The sequence below is a fragment of the Macaca thibetana genome, chromosome X (assembly GCF_024542745.1).
Source record: "Macaca thibetana thibetana isolate TM-01 chromosome X, ASM2454274v1, whole genome shotgun sequence".
NCBI classification, from domain to species: domain Eukaryota; kingdom Metazoa; phylum Chordata; class Mammalia; order Primates; family Cercopithecidae; genus Macaca; species Macaca thibetana.
This window is the reverse complement of record NC_065598.1, coordinates 2,444,570-2,470,119: the sequence shown is the minus strand read 5'-3', so window position 1 is coordinate 2,470,119 and position 25,550 is coordinate 2,444,570. Positions and strand designations below refer to the sequence as shown.

Below are 25,550 nucleotides of genomic sequence, written 5' to 3'. Positions count from 1 at the left end.
TAATAAAGACATATCTGAGACTGGGGGTAAATTATAAAGGAAAGAGGTTTAATGGACTCACAGTTCCATATGGCTGGGGAGGCCTCACAATCATGGTGGAAGGCAAAGGAGAAGCAAAGGCACATCTTACATGGAGGCAGACAAGAGAGCTTGTGTAGGAGAACTCCTATTTATAAAACTATCAGATCTCATGAGACTCATTCACTATCATGAGAACAGTGTGGGGGAAAGCACTGCCATGATTCAATTATCTCCACTGGGCTCCACCCTTGACACATAGGGATTATTACAATTCAAGCTGAGATTTGGGTGGGGTCACAGCCAAACCATATCAGCCAGGAAATAGAGAAACCTTAATGCAGCCTGTAAAAAGCAAGAGGGGAAAAAAGGAAACCACAGGAGAATCTTGAAAATATAAAATAGCATGGAAGATGACAGAAATAAGGATCAACTATCTTAATATTTATAACAAATGTGGGTGGGTTTACCTGCCTATTAAAGAATCCCATACTAATTTTTAAAAATCTGTCCTATGTTTTTCTTAAAGGACACACCTAAAACCTAATTACAAATAAAACTTGAAACTAAAAAGATGTAAACGTCTATGTAGGCCAGCCAAGTAGTAATCAAAAGAAACTTGTTGCAGCAATAACATCAGCCAGAAGTAAATTACAATTGAAAAATCATTAATATAGAATGGCAAGGCTATTATAGAATAATAAAAATATAAATCCACAAAGATGATATGAACATCATAAACCAGTGTGAATTTAGTTATGGCTTCAAAATATAGAAAGTAGGCTGGGCATAGCAGCTCATGCCTCTAATTATAGCACTTAGGGAGGCCGAGATGGGAGGATCCCTTGAGTCCAGGAGTTTGGGACCAGCCTGGGCAACATAGTGAGACCCCATCTCTATAAAAAAGAAAAAAACTAAATAAATAAATAAAAGACAAAATATAAAAAGCATAGCTTGAATAAAATATGAGGAATAATTGATAATCCACCATCATAAAGGACATTTTAAGCACATATTTAACCGAAGCCCTCCAGGATAGAGAAAACCTTGACAAAGAATCCTTCTCTCTAGAAATGGAGAGTGATGAATGTTCGTGAACTTGCCAGCTCACCAGTCATACAGCAATTGTTTCATGGCTTCTTCTTAGATTATCTAAGGAAGAGAAAAATAAAATAAGAGCATCTGCAAAGCAAATGTTTTCCTCATAGCTAGGCAGATAACGAATGGTCCAAAGACTTAACTAGACTGTTTTGTGGTGACCCAGTAAATCCAGTACATTCTTTTTTTTTTTTTTTTTTTTTTTTTTTTTTTTGAGACAGAGTCTTGTTCTATCGCCCAGGGTGTAGTGCAGTGACTCGACTCACTGCAACCTCCACCTCCCAGATTCAAGTTATTCTCATGCTTCAGCCACCCAAATAGCTGGGGCTACAGGTGTGCACCACCATGCCCGGCTAATTTTTTGTGTTTGTAGTAGAGATAGGGTTTCACCATGTTGGCCAAGCTGGTCTTGAACCCCTGACCTCAAGTGATCCACACACCTCGGCCTCCCAAAGTGCTATGATTACAGGTGTGAGCCACCATGCCTGGCCAGCCCAGTACATTCTTTAAACCTATTTGCAAATAAGTGATATTTGCTCACAAATAATAAGGCAACATTCTATGCATGGTCTATGCAGCTCAGGATAATTCTAATGGCAGAGTTACAAGAAATTATGTTGGTATAGCAACAAAAACCTACTATTCTGGTGTCAGTAAAATAAATCAGTAATCAATGAATGTGTGTATATTCAATAACTGCTTGGTATCAGATCTAATTTATGTGTGGTACTGTTCTGGAAAGCACTTTGTTTTTATACATAGTGGATCAACTGTGGTGTCTACCTTAAAATGCACAACAAGAAACACCATAGACCTGTGATAGTCGTGGTGGCCAAACTGGCTTGGTGGAGGAAGACATGTTTAGCAGCTGTCATTAAGATCTTTTTACAAGAATGCAACGAGTGGTACAATCTGATGTTTCCCTGCCTAGAATCCTCAAGTGATTCCAAGTTGGTGAGGCTTTATAGGCTGAGGAACTGCCCCGCAAGACAAATAATATATAATAAAAATTCATAGCACCGCCATACTGTTAGCAGAGCTCTATAATTCCCCAGGCATTTCCACACACTTGTTACCATTTGCTCCTCAAAATATCTCACCCCGCTTGCCTCAGAAGGTTAATGATGACTCTTCCATTTTGGTCATAGAATACCATAGGAATTGGGTATCATAGAGCTTAAAAGACTTGCACAAGGCTGGTAAATTGAAGAGCTGGGATTCAAAATGAGGACTGATTCTCAGGAGTGTGTGTGTGTGAGAGAGTGTGTGTGTGTAAATTAGCCAATTCCCAAAGCCATCTTCTTAACTTCAACCCTCCAATATGGCTCTCAAATGTAATATCCTTAGAGACTAACTACCTTGGGCCATTTGGTGAAGCCCACGTTCTAACCGTTGAGTAGTGGTCCATTTTCTATACCCCACAACTTCCAATTAATACCTCTATATTAGACTTGCCCACAATGTGACATTTAAAAATATCACATTCTGGTTCTCATGTCTGTAACTCCCCTGCCTAATATACTACATAGTATTCCCATAAAGTGCACACCGAGAAAATCCAGAGTTTCCCAATAGCTAGGTGAGACAGAGACAGAAACATGGATGAATTGAGAATATTGTCTTTTTATTCACCATATTTAGCCATTTCCACCCTCCTTTAATAAGTATCTCTCCAGGACAAGATTAGTAAGAATCACCATGAATGGTCCTAGCCACCTGTGCAATGTTCTATCCAACTAGCAAGGAATAAAGGTTATTTTTATTTATTTATTTATTTATTCATTTAGAGACAGGGTCTCACTCTGTTGCCCAGGCTGGAGTGAAGTGGTGCAATCACAGCTCACCATAGCCATGATTGTATTGTTAGATTAAAATAGCAAAGACGTGGAATCAACCCAAATGTCCATCAATGATAGACTGGATAAATAATGTGTACATATACACCGTGGAATACTATGCAGCCATAAAAAGGAAAGAGATCATGCCCTTTGCAAGGACATGGATAGAGTTGGAAGCCATTATCTTCAGCAAAGTAACGCAAGAACAGAAAACCAAACACCTCATGTTCTCACGTATCGGTGGGAGCTGAACAATGAGAACACATGGACACAGGGAGGGGAACACCACACACTGGGTCCTGTTGCAGGGTACGAGCAGGGGGAGGGAGAGCATTAGGATAAATAGCTAATGGATGCTGGGCTTAATACCTAGGTGATGGGTTGACAGGTGCAGCAACCACCATGGCACACGTTTGCCTGTGTAACAACCCTGCACATCCTGCACATGTACCCCAGAACTGAACATAAAAATCAACAGTGAAAAGAAAATGAGAGATTTTCTTTTGCACACACACATATTTATGTATGTAAGAAATCTGAGATACATATATCTATATCTGGCCATTCTGTGTGTTTTGAAATAAATAAATATATATATACATATCCGATTTATGTAATATACTCACACACGCACTCAACCATAAAAAATGGATGACATCAAGTCTTTAGCAGCAACATGGATGGAACTGGAGGGCATTATGTTAAGTGAAATAACTCAGACACAGAAAGTCAAATACTGCATGTTCACTTATAAGTGGGAGCTAAATACAGTGTCCACATGGACATAGAGAGTGGAATAATAGACACTGGAGACTTGGAAGGGTGGGAAGGTGATGAGGAATGAGAAATTACTCAGTGAGTGCAATATACACTATTCGTGATGTATTCACTAAAAACCTGGTCTTCCCCACTGTGCAATCTATCCTTGCAACATAACTGCACTTGTAGCCCTTTACTTTATACTAAAAACTAAAATAAATGGTCACTGAGCACTATCTGCACATCATCAACTTGGTTGAGACTCTTAAGTGGAAAAAAAACAGAAGGAAACACTGTAGTGGGAAAAGGGAGAAGAAGAAAGATCAAATATCACAAAACCAAATTCTGGGCTCCATTTCAGAATGGTGGACTTTGACCATGGCTGGGCCAAAGTTACACAATGAGACAAAGATTGCAAGAGCGCAGTCATGCTTTAAAAGCAAGAACGATAAGGCTTTTTGTTGTTGTTGTTTTTGTTTTTTTAAAGTCATTCTCTAGAAAAGAAGGAAGACAGATGGGAACCCACAGTAGCTAGCAATGTCAATGCTGGAAGCATCAGAGGGTGCCAGAGAAACACCTCTAAGACTGGAGTGAGATGTCACCAGCCAGGACACAGGGAATTTGATGATGGTCAATGATGGCCTGTTATGGAGTCACCACACAGTTGGGGTCAGTCAACAGCAATGAATGAGGGAAATTATTTGTGCACAAGTCCAGTGAATTAACAGATGACTCAGCAGCTGGGCATGGTGGCTCACACCTGTAATCACAGCACTTTGGGAGACCAAGGCAGGAGGACTGCTTGAGCCCACAAGTTCAAGACCAGCCTGGCCAACATGGTGAAACCCCATCTCTACTAAAAAAAAAAAAAAGATCTGGATGTGGTGGCACATACCTGTAATCCCAGCTACTCGGGAGGCTGAGGGAGGAGAATTGCTTGAGCCCGGGAGGTGGAGGTTGCAGTGAGCCAATATCCTACCACTGCACTCCAGCCTGGGTGACAGAGTGAGATCCTGTGACAAAAAAGAAAGGAAGGAAGGAAGGAAGGAAGGAAGGAAGGAAGGAAGGAAAGAAGGAGGGAAGGAAGGAAGGAGAAAGAGAAAGAGAGAGAGAGAGAGAGAGAGAAAGAAAGAAAGAAAGAAAGAAAGAAAGAAAGAAAGAAAGAAAGAAAGAAAGAAAGAAAGAAAGAAAGAATCTTACCCTGAGTCATCTGTTTTTTGTTGTTGTTGTGTTTTGTGTGTGCGTGTGTGTGTGTGTGTTTTTTTTTTTTCTTGAGACAGAGTCTGGCTCTCTCTCCCAAGCTGGAGTGCAGTGGACTCTTTCTTCCTTTCTTTCCTTTCTTTCCTTTCTTTCTTTCTTTCTTTCTTTCCTTTTCTCTCTCCTCTCGCTCCCTTCCTTCCTGCCTTCCTGCCTTTCTTTTTCTTTCTTTTGTCACGGGGTCTCACTCTGTCACCCAGGCTGGAGTGAAGGGATGGGATCTTGGCTCACTGCAACCTCCACCTCTTGGGCTCAAGTCATCCTCCTGCCTCAGCTTCCTGAGTCGCTGGAACCACCGACACAAGCCACCACACTAGGCTAATTTTTGTATTTTTTGTAGAGATGGGGTCTTACCATGTAGCCCAGGCTGATCTAGAACTCCTGAACCCAAGTCATCTGCCTGCCTTGGCCTCCCAAAGTGATGGGATTACAGGTGTGAGCTACTGTGCCCGGCCAGGATAGGACTTTAAAGTAGCTATATTTAAATTCCTCTGATTAAATAAGGGAGTGGAATCGCTTATAGGCTGAACTGTGTCTGCCAAAAAGTCATATGTTGAAATCCTAGCTCCTAGTCCCCCAGGATGGGACTGTATTTAAAGACAGGGCCTTTAAAATTATAATTAAGGTAAAATGAGGTCACTAGGGCTGGCCCTAATCCAATCTGACTGGTGTCCTTATAAAGGGAGAAGATGAGGACACAGACACACACAGCGACGGCCATGTGAGGACACAGGGAGAAGACAGCGTCTCCAAGCCAAGGAGAGAGGCCTCAGGAGGAACCAGCCCTGCCCACACCTGGATCTCAGACTTCTGGTCTCCAGTACCAGGAGAGAATAACTGTCATTTTAAGTCACCCAGTTTGCAGTATTTTGTTACAGCAGCCGCAAGAAACTAATATAAATAACTGAAAACAGTTTTACAGACCATCAACAAAGCAAAAAGGAGTTACAGGGAAGGAAAAAATATCTGTAACATTTTCCTTTTTTTTTTTTTTTTTTTTTTTTTTTTTTTTGACAGGGTGTTGCTCTGTCACCTAGGCTGGAGCACAGTGAGCTGTAGGCTGAAGCAGTTTTTCTGCCTTAGCCTCCTGAGTAGCTGGGGCTAGAAGCGTGCGCCATGCCTGGCCAATGTTTTACTATGTGTTGAGATAGGATCTCACTATGTTTTGCAGGCTGGTCTTAAACTCCTTAAGGCCTTAAGTGATCCTCCCACCTCGACCTTCTTAAACTGTGGCAGGCCAGGTCTCACTAACGCAGGCCTCCATGACATCTGTTTCAGCACTGACCGAGTGGTGAAGTTAAATATTTAAAGCTGAGAGAGCCAGCGCCCTTATACAAAGGTCAGAATGTCACAAAAGCCCACCAACAGTTTTGCCCGGGCCTCTCCTGGGCCTTGAAGCAGGACAAGATAACGAAGGCATTCTTAACAGGACCCGTTTAGGATTAAACAAGTTTTATTGGGGGTCTGAAGAAACTCCCCAGACCTCCACAAACAAGTTTATAGAGGATCTCAAAGAACTCCTCAAACCTCCACGATTTAGCGAGAGACAAGATAAGGGTCATCACCCCAGCACCTGGACCCATTGAGATTCAATAAATTCACCGAGGCTCCAGAGGAAGCTCTTCAGGACTCAGACCTTAGTTACAGATGAGAAGAAGCCAGTCACTTACGTCTTTAGATGAATTCACGCTTACCCACAGACACGTTGCTTAGAAGGTATATAAGCTCTAGAAAACTTTGTAACTTTGAGTTGGTCTGGCAATAATTTCTAGGCCTTCTCCCTGTACCTGGTTACAGAAATAAAAACTCCCTTCTCTCCTAGTTCATCTGCATCTCGTTATTGGGCCGCAAGAAATAGCAGCCAAACCCTTGGTTTGGTCCAAGAACAGAAGCACTAGGATTACAGGCATGAGCCACTCCACCTGGCCATATTTTCTATAAATAAATTAGAAAAGAGACCCCAAAAATTACAAATTATCAATAGGCACATAAAATATTTTTAACTTTCCCATCAACTAGGAAAAGTAAATTTTAAGGATAATGAGAATGTCTCACTATCAAAACACCAAAAACTTTTAAAGTGTGGTAATATATGTTATAAGAAGAATTCACAGAACATTACCTTCATAGTCCTGCTGAAAGTATTGGTGTTCCTCAGTTGCCACTAAATATCAAGATTTAAAAGTGAGCCTAAAGTTTAGCAAAGCACTTGTGCTTCTAGCCCCACACTCAGTCCAGGGAGCCAGGATGCAGGAAGGATGTTTAATCCAACATTGTCTTTAAGTAGAGTCACATTGAAACCAACTGAAATCTCCACTCTGTGAAGTAGATTGGCTAAATACATTGGTCTATATTTTTACTATGAGATTCCATGCATCAGATCAAGAGTGAGACAGTTCTACGTCTAGTAAGAGCAGTAGATTCCCAAGATACATAGTACAGGATTTTGTTCATTTAAATAAGTTTTCTGAAATATACATTATGATACCTTTTATTTAACACATGCACACATCAAGATTTCCCTTTTCGTGAGTGTTTATAAAAGTGGGGCAGATGTCTGGAAGGAAAAGACTCGTAGGAATTGTGGCCGCCAGGTAAAGTCAGGAGCCGCAGTGGTGAAGACAGGTTTTGGCCAAGATGAACTTTACCTAGAATAGTTGTTTAAAATTTAACTTAAAAAAAAAAAACAGAGATGATGCCTATTTCACATTAATTCACTATGTGACTTTTGCAAGTCTTCGTACTGAATCTGGAATGCTGTTTCCTTTAAAATAGGGAGACTGGGGCCACTGGGGCCAGGTGTGGTGGTTCACGCTTGTAATCCTAGCACTTAGGGAGGCCGAGGTGGGAGGGTCTCTTGAACTCAGGAGTTCAGGACCAGCCTGGGCAACTTAGTGAGACCTTGTCTCTATTTATTTTATTAAACTAAAAATAGGCCAGGCATGGTAGCTAACACCTATAATCCCAGCACTTTGGGAGGTCAAGGTGGGAGGATCACTTGAGCTCAGGAGTTCAGGACCAGCCTAGGCAACATAGTGAAACCTTGTCTGTATTTTATTAAAACAAAAATATGCCGGGCATGGTGGCTAACACCTATAATCCCAGTCCTTTGGGAGGCCAAGGTGGGAGGATAGCTTGAGCTCAGCAGTTCGAGACCAGCCTGGGCAACATGGTGAAACCCCATCTCTATTATGAAAAAATAATAATAATAAATTACTAAATAAAATAAAAACAAAAAATAAAATAGGGAGATTAGATGATTTACTGCGTATTTCAAAATAGCTAGAAGAAAGAATTGTAATGTTTCCAATACAAAGAAAAGATAAATGAGGTGATAAATATCCTGATTTCTCTGATTGGATTATTACACATTGTACACAGGTCTAAAAATATCACATGTACCCCAAAAATATGTATAAATATGATTTATCAATTAAGATGTAATTTTAATTTTTTTTTTGAGATGGCACCTCACTCTTTCACTCAGGCTGGAGTGCAGTGGCGCAATCTCAGCTCACTGCAACCTCCACCTCCCAGGTTCAAGCGGTTCTCCTGCCTCAGACTCCTGAGTAGCTGGGACTACAGGCATACGCCACCACGCCTGGCTAATTTTTGTATTTTTAGTAGAGACACGTTTGCACCATGTTGGCCAGGATGGTCTAGAACTGCTGATCTCAGATGATCCACCCACCTCTGCCTCCCAGAGTGCTGGGATTACAGGCATGAGCCACCACATCCAGCCTAAGATTTAAAATTTTAAAAATTAAAATAACAAGAGAGATGCCCTCAGTCATTTTGGTTTCCTAGGTCACTTTGATGGTAGAACTGTATAATTCTACAAGGCATTTCCCAACCGCAGGTGAAACCAAAACAATAATTACTTTTATGAGAGCATTCATCTCAGGAAATCGCAATGCTACCCAGACACCACCCTCTGAACCTTTCCGTTCCCAATGACGAAGGATGGTGTTAACATCACTAGTCCTGAGTCTATGTAGGTAAATCGGGCTACATGAGCAAAGTGCTGTTTAAGGTCAACTAATAAAATCCAAAGCAGCCTCTGCATTCATTAAAATACTCTATTAACATTCATTAACAAAAATATTATAGGCACTGAAGCTACTCTTTAAAGTGTCTGTGTTCTCCAGATAAAAAAAATAAGCTCTTTTCTTCCATTCTCTACACACCTGCAAAATGTGCTGTCCTGAATGAAACCTACAGTGAATTTTCACCAAGTCATCTTGATGATAAGAGTTTAGACAAGAAAGTCTAAGACATAATTACAACCCAGGCAAAATTCAGAAGGATTCAGCAGTTGATACTTTAACGTGGAGAAATGTAATTTATCACACTTTTCATTGGAATTTCTTCTTCCTTTCTTGACTCAGAACAGAAACCTAGAGAGGGAGTCTGTAAAGGCAGCAAGAGCAGAGGCGATTCCTGAGGATCTCTACAGAAGTAAAGCTCCACACGGACGGGGGACACACAGGGGTGAGAGGGGCTTTGAAGAGCTGGGTAAAATGCACTGGACCAGGCTTTTTCCATCTTGGTCCAGCTGACATTTGGAGCTGGATGACTTGGTGGCCACGTGCTTGGTGAAAATTCACTGTGGGTTCCGTGTAGGACTGTGTGTTTTTCAGGGGTATAGGGAATGGAAGAAAAGAGCTTATTTTTTTTTCTGGAGGACGCAGGCCGTCCTGGGCACTGAAGGGTGTTGAGCAGGGTCCCTGGGCTTCATTCACCAGGTTCCAGGACCACCCATGCCCCACCAATGTGACAACAAAAATGTCCCCAGACATGACCAAGGGAGCAGAATGACCTCCTCCTCACAGTGAAACAAAGTTAAAATAATGGGAATTTATAAACTAGAACTAGTCATGATAAAACTAGAATAAGAGGGCCAGCATGGTGGCTCACACCTGTATTCTCAGCACTTTGGAAGGCCTAGGCAGGAGGATTGTTTGAGCCCAGGAGCTTGAGATCAGCCTAAGCAACACAGGGAGACCTTGTGTCTACTAAAAAATAGAACAAAATAAAATAAAAATAGCCAGGCCTGGTGGTGTGCACCTGTAGTCTCAGCTGCTTGGGAGGCTGAGGCAAGAAGATCATTTGCGCCCCAGAGTTCGAGGCTACAGAAAGCTACAGTCACACTGGTGCACTCCAGTCTAGACGACAGAGTGAGACCCTCTCTCAAAGAAAAGAATAAAGACACCAAATGTTACTTGCAACTAGAATAGGGGAAAGTTATAAAAAGTGTCTTCTTGGATGACACCAAATGCTGCATTGTATATTAATGAGTCAAAATTCTGGCTTTTTCATTCAAAGAGTTATTGATTTGGAATATAAGCTATGCTATCCTTAGCTGATAGTATTTTATTTTTTAAATTGAAATAGTTTAATAATTAAAACTTAGCAGTGCCTTATGTGTTTTATTTTACTCATTCACTGCTGGAAGAAACTTATTACTAGATCACTGCTTTCTTATGTGATTTCTCACCTACACATAGAAGTAATTTTTAAAGATTTCTAAAGAAATTTACACATATTCCCAAACTTCCCCCAAATGGTCTGATATTAAATAATTCTTGGAATGTTATTACTATAAAGTAGAAAGAAAACTACTCAGCAGTATAGAAAAATTATAAATAAGTAACTATAAACCTTTCTTTTTCTTTTCTAACCATTAGGTTCTTACACTGAATAAGATACTTCTTAACAACTCATTATTTGTTTTTTACTCAGAAAGACACTACCAATAAAAAACAAAGTAAAATGAAATATACCCAGTATGAAAGTAAATGTAACGTAAGAAAGTCTGCTCTATAAAGTGGCAAAATTTTTGTATTATACAATGTAAGTAAACTTTGGATTTTTTAAAAAGTGAAGAAAATACAATATTCATTTATTCATTGCAATGCTGTGAGATGCACAATCCCCTTCAGATATTATAACAAATACCCTCTTAGAGAGTTAAAAATAAAATACAAGCCTTTGGGTCTTCACACTTACTTGTGTAGACTTCCTAATTCTACCACAAAACAATCTACCTCTGTGGTCTTGGATATGTCTACTTTGTTCTCTTCTCTTTCTGAAATTAGCATCACTAGTCTTAAACAGGAATGCCACCGATGGCTATAAAATTCACTACAGAAAATATGATTTGACACCCAAAGTGTCCATCCACTCACAGGTGAGTGGAAAATCCACTCCGGGACAGCCAGAATCCAATGGAAGTCAACTCGACAATAACTAGGAATCAACTATTGCTATAGGCAACGATATTCATGGATGTCATGAGAAGCCACACAGAACAGTATGTATTGTATGAGCCCATTTAGATAAAAATCTAGAGACATGCTAAAAAAAAAAAACTAGATAAAACAACTACTCAACTCTTCACTCTCAACCCCATTGCTTACCTAAAATTTTAAGTCTGCTCAACTACAATTACAGGAAACTTAACATATTTTACTCACTTGCAACAAGTTGATTCCCCAGCTCCTGCATTTGCAGACACCGGTTCTACAATTCCAGGATCCTGTCATAGTCCTTAGTTGCTCTTGTCATTATTATAATTAAGTATCTATTAAAGTGCCGAGGCTGGACACTGTTCTAGTCTACCAATTATTTTTATATTAAACATAACCTACCATGACAGCTGTTACATAGTTATTTAAGAAAGGAATAATTTATCTCAGCCTTTCAACTGACACTCATACATATGGAATGAAGGGAGTTATGTAAAATTGAATATGCTTTCCATCAAGATAATTTTTTTTAGAAAAGTTAACTAAGAGCTACAGTTAGGCTTAAAAGGAAGGGAAGAGGGAAGAGAATTATAACAAGGTGAATTTCAGCATTTGAAATATGAGTGCAGGCTTTACAGTACAGCTTCCACCTTTGGGTCTAAATGCATCTTACAAGCAGTACATCATAAAGCCTCAACGCCAACACTCTCCTCTGAGGTGGGTGAACGTTATTACCTGCATTTGTATGTGGAAGTATCGAGACGTGTTTCATGTGAGATTAGCTTAGGCATTCCTCATGAAGCACTTTTCTCACAAGACATTTTCTCATTTGTTTTCACCATTGATTAAAGTCTTTTTTTTTTCGAGACAGAGTCTAGCTCTGTCGCCCAGGCTGGAGTGCAGTGGCACGATCTCAGCTCACTGCAATCTCCACCTCCCAGGTTCAAGCAATTCTCCTGCCTCAGCTTCCCAAGTAGCTGGAACTACAGGTGCGTGCCATCAAGCCTGGCTAATTTTTTGTATTTTTAGTAGAGAGGGAGTTTCACCATGTTAGCCAAGCTGGTCTCGATCTTCTGACCTCCTGATCCACTCGCCTCGGCCTCCAAAAGTGCTGGGATTACAGGCGTGAGCCACTGCACCCAGCCTGATTAAAGTTTTATTCTGAGGAAAGTGTTCTTTTGCAGAATTATCCATATATTTACACATATTTAGCAAGAGAAAGCTAAATTAGAGCTGAATGCTGCAACACATTCACAATTGTGATTGGACACAATCAACTAGAAAGATTGAAGAAAAAACAATACTGCATGGAGTCCAAACCTAAATGCCCTGGTTCAGACAAGCTGGGAAGGAGGATTGAAACCCACAATTTGAAAAACTGTCTGAGGCAATTCTGGTACAGAGCCAACCTGTAGAAATTCTGACTTACAGGTTTTTTGGCTGTTTTTCTTTTCTTTCTTTCTTTTTTTTTTTTTTTTTTTTTTTTTTTTTTTTTTTGACAGTATCTCACTCTTACCCAGGCTGGAGTGCAGTGGTACAATCTTGTCTCACTGCAGTGTCAAACTCCCGGGCTCTGAGATTCTCGTGGCTCAGCCTCCTGCACAGCTGGGATCACAGGTGTGCGCCACCACACCTGGCTAATTTTTGTATTTTTAGTAGAGACCAGGTTTCGCCATGTTGTCCAGGCTGGTCTCCAATTCCTGGACTTAAGCAATCCTCCCACCTCAGCTTCCCAGAGTGCTGGGGTTATACTAACAAGATATAGATCAATTTTTTAAAAAATAACAAAAGTAATCTCTATGCTGGGGGAAAAAATAGTGGTTCTCCCAACCCATGTAAATCCCTTACTTGCAGTCATAAGAAGACATACCTCTCCTCGAGGGTCTGGGAGTTCCCTAGCGGCCAGGCCATCTCAGCCATCCCTTTGCCTGGTGAAGGTGACAAATCACCACCAAGAACTCCCTGGAGTTCTCTGCATATTTTCTGCTGTTCTCCCAACAAAGCATGCCCCAAAGGACCACCAAACTCAAAAGAGCAGGTTTTTTCTCTCCACGAGAGTTTTTTCTGTCTTGTTTCTCACAAACACGCCTTAGGAGATGCCCCACTTTGATAAAGATAAAATTGAAGGGGCGGCCTGCCGCTCCACACCTGTGGGTATATCTCGTCAGGTGGGATGAGAAACTGAGAAAAGAAATAAGACTCAGAGAAACAACAGTGGGCCCGGGAGACCGGCACTCAGCATACCAAGGACCTGCACCGGCACCGGTCGCTGAGTTCCCTCAGGTTTTATTGATTATTATTTTCATTATCTCAGCAAGAGGAATGCGGCAGGAGAGCAGGGTGATAACAGGGAGAAGGTCAGCAAGAAAACCTGTGAGCAAAAGAATCTGCGTCATAATTAAGTTCAAGGGGAGATACTATGCCTGGATGTGCACGTCGGCCAGATTTGTGTTTCTCTCCGCCCAAGCATCTCAGTGGAGCAAAGGATAACAGAGCAGCATTGCTGCCAACATGTCTCACCTCCCGCCACAGGGCGGTTTTTCTCCCATCTCAGAATTGAGCAAATGTACAATCGGGCTTTATACCGAGACATTTAGTTTCCAGGGGCAGGCAGGAGACAGTGGCCTTCCTCTACCTCAACTGCAAGAAGCTTTCCTCTTTTACTAATCCTCCTCAGCACAGACCCTTCACAGGTGTCAGACTGGGGGACGGTCAGGTCTTTCTCATCCCATAAGGCCATATTTCAGACTCTCACATGGGGAGAAACCTTGGACAATACCCGGCTTTCCAGGGCAGAGGTCCCTGCGGCTTTCCACAGTGCGTGGTGCCTCCGGTTTATCCAGACTAGAGAATGGCGATGACTTTTACCAAGCATACCGCTTGTAAACATTTTGTTAACACAGCATATCCTGCACAGCCCTAGATCCCTTAAACCTTGATTCCATACAACACATGTTTTTGTGAGCTCAAGGTCGGGGCAAAGAGGTTGGGGCAAAGTGGCTGGGGCAAAGTTACAGATTAACAGCATCTCAGGGCAAAGCAATTGTTCAGGGTACATGTCAAAATGAAATTTCTTACTTATATCTTCCCTTTCTACATAGACACAGTAACAGTCTGATCTCTCTTTCTTTTCCCTACATATCCCCCTTTTCTTTTTGACAAAACTGCCATCATCATCATGGCCGGTTCTCGCTGGTCGTTGTCTCTCTGGAGCTGCTGGATACACCTGTAGACTAACAACAGAGAGAACACACATACAAGGATTGATACAAAATTTGCAATAGTGGAACTTCCAGTGGTTTTAACCCAAGTGGCGGGGTTAAGATTTGTGAGGCCATCAGCAGCTTTCACCATTGCCTCAGTTTCTGGCACCAGATTTAACTGGACTTTTGATGCCTTAAAATTTGTTTTTTTAATTTTGAAATATCTAAAGTAAGATTATCTTCTCTTCCTTGTAGATGGTGTCTAACCATTTCCCAGTGATGTTTAGATTCATTATAGGCTCGAGGTGTAATACAAAAATCTGATGTATTCCAGTCACACTATAACTGAAAAAGATATTCCAAGCTCATGAGCCTATCTCCCATCCAAATGACAGTTTGTCTAAGATCATTAATTTGATTTGCCAATTTTTGATCTATTTGGGTCTGAGAATTCCACAATTTTGAGAAATTCTTTTGCCAATTATTTACGTATTCTGCAATTTGAACAGAGGAATGTAAAGTATTCCAGCAGCCGCAGCAGTAGCTGCAATAAGACCCATAATCACTGCAATGAAAGTAAAAATGAGTCTTTTGGATCTAGTTAGAACTCCTTTTAATACTTCTGTTAAAATATGGACGAATGGGGAAGCTTCCCATGGTCGGTCGATGGACACAGGGATCCACACGCCCTCTCTTACCCTCACTAGCAGAATACGGTGCTATCAATCAAAAGTTGAATCAATGCAAGTAAACAATCTACAATTTGTACAGGTTATAGTGTGGGAATCTGGTTTAATAACTATGTTTTCTACAACTAGCATATAAGGGGGTTTTACACTACTTTGTAAAGGAATTGTCAGATTGGAATTTAGGTTAATAGTATAATATGGCTTACAATTTTTTGTAAAGGCCACAGTAAACTTCCATAATTCTGGATGTTCAGGACCAGTAACAGGACTAACTAACTTTGGTCGAGATGATGAAATTTCCTTTCCCCCCCTTTTCCATGGATAGGGTGATTTTAACCTTCTATAAACCTGGTCCAGTCTTTTAGTTAAATCACTATCATAGGCAGGATTAGTGGGCCAGACAGATGGGCCTGTGAACATGAGTGAGTCTGGCCCGTACAATTGTAATATAATTGGCCTCGAGAGGCCCAGTCTATAACAGTTCCAAATTCATTGTTTTGTAATACCACCGCAGTGTCAGCCACACATTCTCCCCAAACTAAGACTTCTGGGTCTTTTGATTCTTTGGGAATTTCCTTGGGGCAAGGTTTTCCCTTAGGCCTAAATTTTAATTATCTTTGATAAGAAGAGTCCTGTAAATTATTTATCTGTGGCCCGAGTGACATTCCACTTACCATGTGATAAGTAAATTTACTGATGGCACTGACAGTAGGTGCTTCTACCAACCAATTTTGGGTTGTAGGCATTAAGCATCCTGGTGCCTTCCCCAGGCAAATAGGAGAATAATGATACCCAGTGGAAATGTTTATCATCATTTCTTCTTCTTTAGGTCGGGCAGGGCCATGGTCATCTGTAGGGCCTGGTACCCATGCACTATTGTTAACATATACTTTAATAGAATTATCCATCCAAGTGACTGCCTGAATTAAGGGCATGAAAGGCACATAGGCCCAGTAAGTATAATTAGCTGCAGTTGCTCCTGCAGACATAGGGAGACTTACCACCGTTGATACAACCATCAAAGCTGCAAGCAGCATATTCTCTCGAATTTGTGTTACCCTTGTGCTCTTCAGGCTTTTTTCAACTAACTGTGTCAGCTTCTTTAGTTGGGCCCAGGTCGGTGGCTCTGCTTCCTTGGTGGATGGCCACTGCATCTGTTCTTCTGATACCACCGTTTTGTTTACCTGAAGAGTCGATGATGCTTGATTGCGGGTTTTCCGTCTTTGCGGAGGCGCTTTTCTTTGCATCTCCGATGGGTTCATTGTAGAACTTTAAATGTCTAGTGGGTATCCAGACAGGAAGCTGATTTTCTCCTGGTGAAAAACAAACAAAACCTCTCCCCCATGTTATTACCTTCCCTATTTCCCATGTCTTCTTTTTGTTGTCTTTCCACCAGTTCAGTTTTCCCTCATGTGGGCTGTTCTTTGTACCAGTGAAATGTCGTTCTGCAGAAGTAGTGGTCTGATTTCCATAAACGTTTAAAACATTTAAAGTATAGAGTGCTAGATTAAGTTGCATCTGGGGAGTGTTATACTCCTTATTCTCTTTTTCCTTTTTTTGTTTAACCAATTGAGCTTTTAGTGTTCTATTAGTTCTTCCAATTATGGCCTGTCCTTGAGAATTATAAGGGATTTCTGTTGTGTGTGTAATTTTCCACTGATTTAAGAATTTTTGAAATGTTTTGCTACGGTATCCTGGCCCATTATCTGTTTTAATTTTTTCTGGAACTCCCATGACAGCAAAACAAGATAATAAATGTCTTTTAACATGGGAAGTACTTTCTCCTGCCTGGGGGGTTGCCCATATGAAATGTGAATAAGTATCAACTGTCACATGAACAAATGACAATTTTCCAAATGAAGGTACATGTGTGACATCCATTTGCCATAACGCATTAGGACATAGACCTCTGGGATTAACTCCTGCCTCCTGAGTGGGCAGATGTAGGACTTGACACTCACTGCAATGTTGTACAATAGTCTTTGCCTGTTTCCACGTGATATCAAATTTACTTTTTAGTCCTGTTGCATTTACATGAGTCAGGGCATGAAGTTCTTGTGCTTCCATGAAGGCAGATGATACTAGCAAGTCAGCTTGTTCATTTGCCTTAGTTAAAGGCCCTGGTGAATTAGTATGTGCTCAAACATGACTAATATAAAATGGGAAATTTCTTTTTCTTACAGTTTGTTGCAACAAATTAAACAGCTGATTTAACTGATCATCCATACTAGATTTGATTAGGGCTGTCTCGACATCCTTTGTAGCCTGTACTACCTATGCAGAATCTGAAACAGTGTTAATAGGCTGATTAAAATCTTGTAACGCTGAAATGACAGCAACCAACTCTGCTCTTTGAGCTGAGTGATATTGAGTTTTAATGACTCCTTCTTTTGGCCCGGTGTAAGCCACTTTTCTATTGCTGGAACCATCAGTAAACACCGTCAGAGCATTTTCTAAAGGTTTATGTGTGGTAATTGTAGGTAAAATCCAAGTAGTCAATTTTAAAAACTGGAAGATTTTTGTTTTGGGGTAATGATTGTCAATAATTCCCACAAAATCAGCAAGACCAATCTGCCATGCAGCAGAATCGATAGAGGCTTGTCTAAGCTGTTCCTTGTTGAAAGGAACGATGATTTTATCTGGGTCACTTCCACACAATTTTACTATTTGTAGTCTTGCCTGACCAATTAATGTAGCCATTTGATCCAAGTACAATGTAAAAGTCTTAATTGTACTGTAAGGAAGGAACGACCACTCCACAAGATCTGTATTTTGAACAATAATGCCTATTGGAGAATATACAGTAGCAAAAATCAAAAGTTGGAGTGGGGCTAAATGATCTATTCTATTTACTTGTGCTGACCGAATTTTTTCTTCAACTAATTCTGTTTCTTTGGTTGCCTCTGGAGTTAATGTTCTTTTACTATTCGAGTCCGGATCCCTTCTCAAGATAGAGAACAAATTTGACATGGCATAAGTAGGGATGCCTAGAGTTGGCCGAATCCAATTAATATCTCCTAGCAATTTTTGGAAGTCATTCAAGGTTCTTAATGTGTCTTTTTTTATTTCTATTTTTTGTGGTTTAATCTTTCTTTCCTCTACCTGCATTCCCAAATAATGAAAAGGAGTGGAAGTCTGAATCTTATCAGACGCTATTGTCAGGCCTGCATTTACAACCTCCATCTGCAGAAATGTGTAACAGTCAATTAATTTGTCCCTCATTTCTACAATATCATCAACATAATGAATGATGTAAGTCTGAAAACTTGTCTCTAACTGGTGGAAGAACTTGAGCTACAGAAGTCTGACAAATAGTTGGACTATTAAGCATTTCCTGAGGCGAGACTTTCCACTGAAATCTGGTGGCTGGTTCTTTATTATTTATGGCTGGTACAGTAAAAGCAAATTTTTCAAAATCCTGTTTTGCCAGAGAAATGGTAAAAAAGCAATCCTTTAGCTCAATTATAATTAAAGGCCAATCTTTGGGAATCATGGCCGGAGAGGGCAGCCCGGGTTGGAGAGGCCCCATGGGTTGAATTCCCGCATTAACGGCTCTTAAGTCAGTTAGCATGCGCCATCTGCCGGATTTTTTCTGAATTACAAACACAGGAGAATTCCAAGGCGAAAATGAAGGCTCAATATGTCCCTTTTCTAATTGTTCCTTTGCCAATAAGTGTAAAGCCTCCAACTTTTGTTTTGGTAGTGGCCACTGATTTACCCATACAGGCTTTTCTGTTTTCCAAGTTAATGGAATGGGTTTTGGAGGCTCTGCAGTGGCCACTCCTAAAAAGGATACCCTATTCCTTTTTCTGGATTTTCCTCAGTCTCAATTGGGACTTTAATGCCTTCTCCATTTTTCCCTAGTCCTTTGCCAGGGAGATATCTCATTTTAGTCATGATTTTTTGACTCGTGGGGCTGTATAGGGAGACTGGAATAGTAATCTCTGCATGCCACTGTTGTAACAAGTCTCAGCTCGGCCCCATAAATTAATTGGAATACAAGTAATCATAGGCTGAACTGGACTTTCCTGATTATCAGGTCCTAGACAATGTAAAATCATAGCACTCTGATACATTTCTGAGGCGGTGCCCACACCGACAAGTCCTGTAACAGGCTTTTGTTTAGGCCAATTTTTTGGCCATTGATTTAAGGCGATCATAAAAACATCAGGCCCAGTATCCACTAATTCTTTCAACGGCTTTCCCTGAATAGTGACTGTACACACAGGTCTATTCTCTGAGACCTGACTAGCCCAATAAGCAGCTTTTTCGGCAGGGTTGGTGCTTCCAAACCCTCCTGTTCTTTCTGTTTTGCTATCCCCAATTTTAATATAAGGCAAAAGCAGTAATTGAGCAGTTCTATCGCCTGGATTGGCACTCCAGGGCACAGTGGAGCTGATCACTAACTGAATTTCCCCTTTATGATCTGAATCAATTACCCCAGTATGAATTCGGACTCCCTTCAGATTTAGACTTGATCTTCCTAAAATAAGGCCTACCGTCCCTTCTGGCAGCGGGCCATATACCCCTGTAGGAATGTTTTGTGGGGGCTCTCCAGGGAGCAAAGAAATCATTTGAGTGGAACAGAAATCTCCTGCTGTGCTGCCTGCTGCGGCGGGGACAGCTGTTGTATTGTTGTCATTGGCTGATTTCCTGAAGTGGTGGGATTTGCTGTGGGGGTCGTTGTCCCTGAAAACTCTGAGGAACAAACGGCTGAATCCTGAATCGGGAACGCCCCACTTTGTTGCGGGACCTGAGGCTGGCCCCTCTTCCCATTTCCCAGCAATGGTCGCCCATTTTTATCAAATTTAGAACAACATTCCTTAGCCCAACGTTTTCCTTTTCCACGTCTTGGACACAGGCCAGTGGCTCTTTATATTTATCTGTTTATTTAAGACTGGGCAATTCATTTTTAGATGACCGATTTGACCACAATTATAACATTTCCCCCCAAATGTTCTAACTTGTCCTCCTAAAGAAACCATTGACACAGCCAGAAAACAGAGAGATTTGGAGGCATGGCAATACCCGGTAATTTTACAACCGATACCGGCCGGGAAAGGGAGTCAAGCAGGAGCGTCTGTCCGAACTGAGCCTAGATATGAATCTTTCACCATGAAAATGTTAAAAGACATGAAGGAAGGAGTTAAACAATATGGACCCAACTCTCCTTATATGAGAACATTATTAGATTCCATTGCTCATGGAAATAGGCTTATTCCTTATGATTGGGAAATTTTGGCTAAATCTTCCCTTTCACCCTCTCAGTTTCTACAGTTTAAAACCCGGTGGATGGATGGAGTACAACAACAGGTACGGAAAAATCAGGCCATTTCTCCTGCTGTTAACATAGATGCAGACCAATTGCTAGGAACAGGTCCAAATTGGAGCACTATTAATCAACAATCAATAATGCAGAATGAGGCTATTGAACAACTAAGGGCTATTTGCCTCAGGGCCTGGGAAAAAAATTCAGGACCCAGAAACCTCCTGCCCTTCTTTTAATTCAATCAGACGAGGCTCTAAAGAGCCATATCCAGACTTTGTGGCAAGGTTGCAAGATGCCGCTCAAAAATCCATTGCAGATGATAACGTCCGAAAAGTTATTGTAGAAATAATGGCTTATCAAAATGCAAATCCAGAATGTCAGTCAGCCATAAAGCCATTAAGAGGAAAAGTTCCAGCAGGAGTTGATGTAATTAATATGTGAAGGCTTGTGATGGGATTGGAGGAGCTATGCATAAGGCAATGCCAATGGCTCACGCCTTAAGAGATGCCCCACTTTGATAAAGATAAAATTGAAGGGGCGGCCTGCCGCTCCACACCTGTGGGTATATCTCGTCAGGTGGGACGAGAGACTGAGAAAAGAAATAAGACACAAAGACAAAGTATAGAGAAACAACAGTGGGCCCAGGAGACCGGCACTCAGCATACCAAGGACCTGCACCGGCACCGGTCTCTGAGTTCCCTCAGGTTTTATTGATTATTATTTTCATTATCTCAGCAAGAGGAATGCGGCAGGAGAGCAGGGTGATAACAGGGAGAAGGTCAGCAAGAAAACCTGTGAGCAAAAGAATCTGCGTCATAATTAAGTTCAAGGGGAGATACTATGCCTGGATGTGCACGTCGGCCAGATTTGTGTTTCTCTCCGCCCAAGCATCTCAGTGGAGCAAAGGATAACAGAGCAGCATTGCTGCCAACATGTCTCACCTCCCGCCACAGGGCGGTTTTTCTCCCATCTCAGAATTGAGCAAATGTACAATCGGGCTTTATACCGAGACATTTAGTTTCCAGGGGCAGGCAGGAGACAGTGGCCTTCCTCTACCTCAACTGCAAGAGGCTTTCCTCTTTCACTAATCCTCCTCAGCACAGACCCTTCACAGGTGTCAGACTGGGGGACGGTCAGGTCTTTCTCATCCCACGAGGCCATATTTCAGACTCTCACATGGGGAGAAACCTTGGACAATACCCGGCTTTCCAGGGCAGAGGTCCCTGCGGCTTTCCACAGTGCGTGGTGCCTCCGGTTTATCCAGACTAGAGAATGGCGATGACTTTTACCAAGCATACCGCTTGTAAACATTTTGTTAACAAAGCACATCCTGCACAGCCCTAGATCCCTTAAACCTTGATTCTATACGACACATGATTTTGTGAGCTCAAGATTGGGGCAAAGAGGTTGAGGCAACGTGGCTGGGGTAAAGTTACAGATTAACAGCATCTCAGGGCAAAGCAATTGTTCAGGGTACATGTCAAAATGAAATTTCTTATATCTTCCCTTTCTACATAGACACAGTAACAGTCTGATCTCTCTTTCTTTTCCCTACATAAAATAAAGATGGGATAGGCTAGAGATGAGATAAAAAGCACACACCAAGGAAGAAGATTTCACCCTTTATCTTGCCATTTACGTCTCCTCTTCTATTCTTTGTGGACCCGAGCTGGTATAAATTCAGCGTTGGACCTTAGAAGGAGCATTTAGTCATCCTGATTTGTAGGTTTACAATGAACTTGGGTTCCTTCTTTATTGTCCTAATGGGACTCTTTACCTGGTTTTTTGAAGTTGCCGCTCAGAGTTCAGACACTTCTCTCTCTCTCTCTCTCTCTCTCAGTTTTGTTTAATCTTTTTCTACCTTATTTTATGTCTCTTTGGTACAGAATGGATGGCTCCTGGCTAAACTCCACCCTCAAGCCTGGAACCTCAGACCACAAGTGAAAACGACTGACCTCTTTTTTCTACCCAAATAGTTGCCATTTTGGCCTGTCCCACCCGCTATCCTGTGCCCATAAAAACCAGACTTCAGCTGGCAGAGCAACACAGGTGGTTGGGGATACAAGCTGCTGAAGGCTGGGATACAAGCGGCTGAGCATCGGAGACTACAGATAGACATGGCTAACTTCAGACAATGCAGCTTCTGAGAGGAGCCCGGCCAGAGACAGCTGGGCTTCAGGGAAAGATCATCATCTTCCCACACCATCCCCTTTCCAACCCCCCATTCCACTGACAGCCACAGCCATTGCCCAATAAAGTCCTCCACATACACTACCCTTCAATCTGCTCATGTGAGCATATTTTTCCTGGATGCTGAACAAGAACTCAGGTGTCAAGAAGGGCAAGTGCAGGAGGCTGTCACCCTGACCCTTCACTGGGCTGTTAACACTTAGCTGTCCAGGAATGGCAGGCTGAGTGAAACGAGCCACTCCGGTTTCTGCCCATGAAGGGGGTCAAGGGAACAATCCCATTTCATTTGGAGGCTTGTCCAGGATACAACAAAGCGTGGGTTAAAATGCGGAATTGTTGGATCTGTCTCTTTTCTGAGACCCTGCTACCTCTCTCTTGTCTTCAGGTAAAATGAATGTTGGCTCTCTTTCCCTTCATGAAAGTCTAACTAGTCTGAACCGGGGAAGGGATACAGTGATCAAAGGAACCCATTTCCAAAGAGCAAGAGGCTCTTTCCCCATGTTCCCCACCCCCACCATGCACTTTAAGTTGTTTTTCTTCTTTTCCAAGTAAGAGAGTTCTCTTTCTACGTCAGCACTCTGCTTATGATAGGGAAACGACAGAGGAGCATCTTCTGTGGGCTGTTAGCTGTAAATTTGGCAAGGCCTGTTTGGGACTTGATCTAAATAAATCTCTGCAGCCCCTGAAATACTTTTTTTTTTTTTTTTTTTTTTTTTTTTTTTTTGGTCTCAAACTCAATTCTAAGCTCCAGGTTGAGGCCCTAGAAAGGAAAACCAGATCTGAGCCAGGCAACAGGCACAGTGTAAATAGGCAGGACCAATTCCTGTCAATTAAACCCCCACTTTACAGAAGGAGGCCATACTCTATGGCATAAATGAGGCCCAGGAAACTCAAAGGTTGTCAACAGTAAGGGAGGTAGAGGCATAGGTGAATGCAAATAATTCCTATTCTCTAGGCTCTCCCTGCTTCATGGGTGCAAGCCACATTGGCACCCATGGGTGGCACCTGTCAAGGTTGCTGGGACTTGGGGATGAAAAGATAAAAGAGGAAAGGGGGATGCCCACTTCCTCTCTGCCTCATACCCCAAGTTATCACTGAAAGAAGAAAGGGAATTGAGGGATGCCTAATTCTCTGTCTTTCAGACTGGGCAACCAACACACTTTTCCACCTCCCGTTTATACTCAGAAACAGACCCTGGGACCAGATAGTACTTTAGAGGACATCCTGAGAATGACCACCTTGGTCTTTTAAACACAAGAAAGAGGCAGAAGCTTTATTGCCCACCGTGCATGCCCACAAACCTCAGAATTTCTAAGGTTCACCTGTTAACTCCTACAGATGTGGCAAGAGCACTTACTGTCTCATAAAGTTTAACTGCACCCATACGAGGTTTACTTTCTTTCACCAGGGTGAGGCAGCTTGGGGTACAATGCTGTTAGCAAGTTTTACTTCTTGTTTCTGAGATGTTTGGCACTGGATTCTTTCTTTGTATAATACACATGTTTGACCCATGCCTACTTAACCTTGTAAAGCTTATTTCTTCTTTCACCTAGAGGCCATCAAGACTCCAAATGGGCAGGCAGCTGGAGCCTCAGATGATGGCTTGCCTTTGCTGGGGACCCATTGGTAGACCTCTGCGAGGAATCTGACTGCCGTTTTCCCCAAACAGCGCCCTCTTTCAGCAGGAAGTAGCTAAGACTGGTTGTCATCCATTTCCTAACGGCAGTTAGATGTGCCTCTCCAGAGGGGGGAAATGATACAGAACACCTGGGCTCCTGGCTAAACTCCACCCTCAAGCCTGGAAACTTGGTCCTAAGTGAAAACAGCTGAACCCATTTTTCAACCCAAGTGATTGCCCTTTTGGCCTACCCTGACCGCTATCCTGTGCCCATGAAAACCAGACTTCCGCTGGCAGAGCAACACAAGCAGCTGATGCAAGCAGTCAGGGATGCAAGCTGCTGAGCGTTAGGTATACAAGTGGCTGAGCGTCGGAGACTACAAATAGAAGCTAACTTCAGATGGTGCAGCTTCAGATGGGAGCCCAGCCAGAGATGACTGGGCTTCAGAGAAAGATCATCTTCTTCCCACACCATCCCCTTTCCAACTCCCATTCTGCTGAGAGCACATCCATCTGAGAGCCACATCCATCGCCCGGTAAAACCCTCTGCATACACTACCCTTCAATCCATTCCTGTGAGCACCTGGATGCCAAACAAGAACTCAGGTGTCAAAAAGGGTGGGTGCAGAAGGCTGTGACCCTGACCCTTTGCTGGGCTGTTAACACTTAGTCATCCATGGACTGCAGGCTGAGTGAAATGAGCCACTCCAGTTCCTGCCCATGAAGGGGGTCAAGGGGAAAATCCCATCTCATTTTTTAAAATTCATATATCATCATTGTACATTTTTTTCATGAGAAAGGGCCTCACTCTTTTGCCCAGGCTAAAGTGCAGTGGTACAATCATAGCTCACTGCAGCCTCAACCTTTTAGTCTTAAGCGATCCTCCTGCCTCAGCCTCATGGTAGCTGGGGCTACAGGTGTGCACCACCATACCTGGCTGTGTACAAATTTTGGGGATATACGTAATCTTTTGAAACACGCATACAATGTGTCATGATCCAGTCAGGGAATCTGGGGTATCCATCACCTCAAACATTCATACTTTCTTGGTGTTTGGAGCACTACAATTCTTTTCTAGCTATTTTGAAACATAAAACAAATCATTATTTTGTTTTGTTTTCATTTTAATTTTTGAGACATGGTCTCACTGTGTCATAGGCTGGACAAATCATTGTTCACTATAATTTCCCGACTGTACTATCAAATACTAGAACTTATCCCTTCTATCCAATGGTATTTTTGTACCTCTCCACCGACTTCTCTTGATTTAGGGCATGTAATATATGTGCAACGTAAGAAATGTATTGCTATTTAAAATTAGATGCATGCTGACATGCACATCTTCAGAATGGATGAGAGATTA

At 42.0% G+C, this 25,550-nt stretch overlaps 1 protein-coding gene across 1 annotated transcript; it reads right to left on the bottom strand.

Annotated features, from left to right (window-relative positions):
• Positions 1 to 14,394: 14,394 nt before the first annotated feature.
• LOC126946417 (endogenous retrovirus group K member 19 Rec protein-like) lies at positions 14,395 to 16,372 on the bottom strand. Its single transcript, XM_050776673.1, has 2 exons — positions 16,169 to 16,372; positions 14,395 to 14,451 (listed from the first exon to the last, which is right to left on the bottom strand). Exons 1-2 carry the CDS (start codon positions 16,370 to 16,372, stop codon positions 14,395 to 14,397), a joined length of 261 nt encoding a protein of 86 aa, XP_050632630.1.
• Positions 16,373 to 25,550: the final 9,178 nt, after the last annotated feature.

Coding starts and splice junctions, on each gene's coding strand:
- LOC126946417 (XM_050776673.1), bottom strand. CDS start 16,372: ATGAACCCATCGGAGATGCAAAGAAAAGCGCCTCCGCAAAGACGGAAA. Junction 14,452..16,168: donor AAAGCCTGAAGAGCACAAGG/GTAACACAAATT, acceptor CTCTGTTGTTAG/TCTACAGGTGTATCCAGCAG.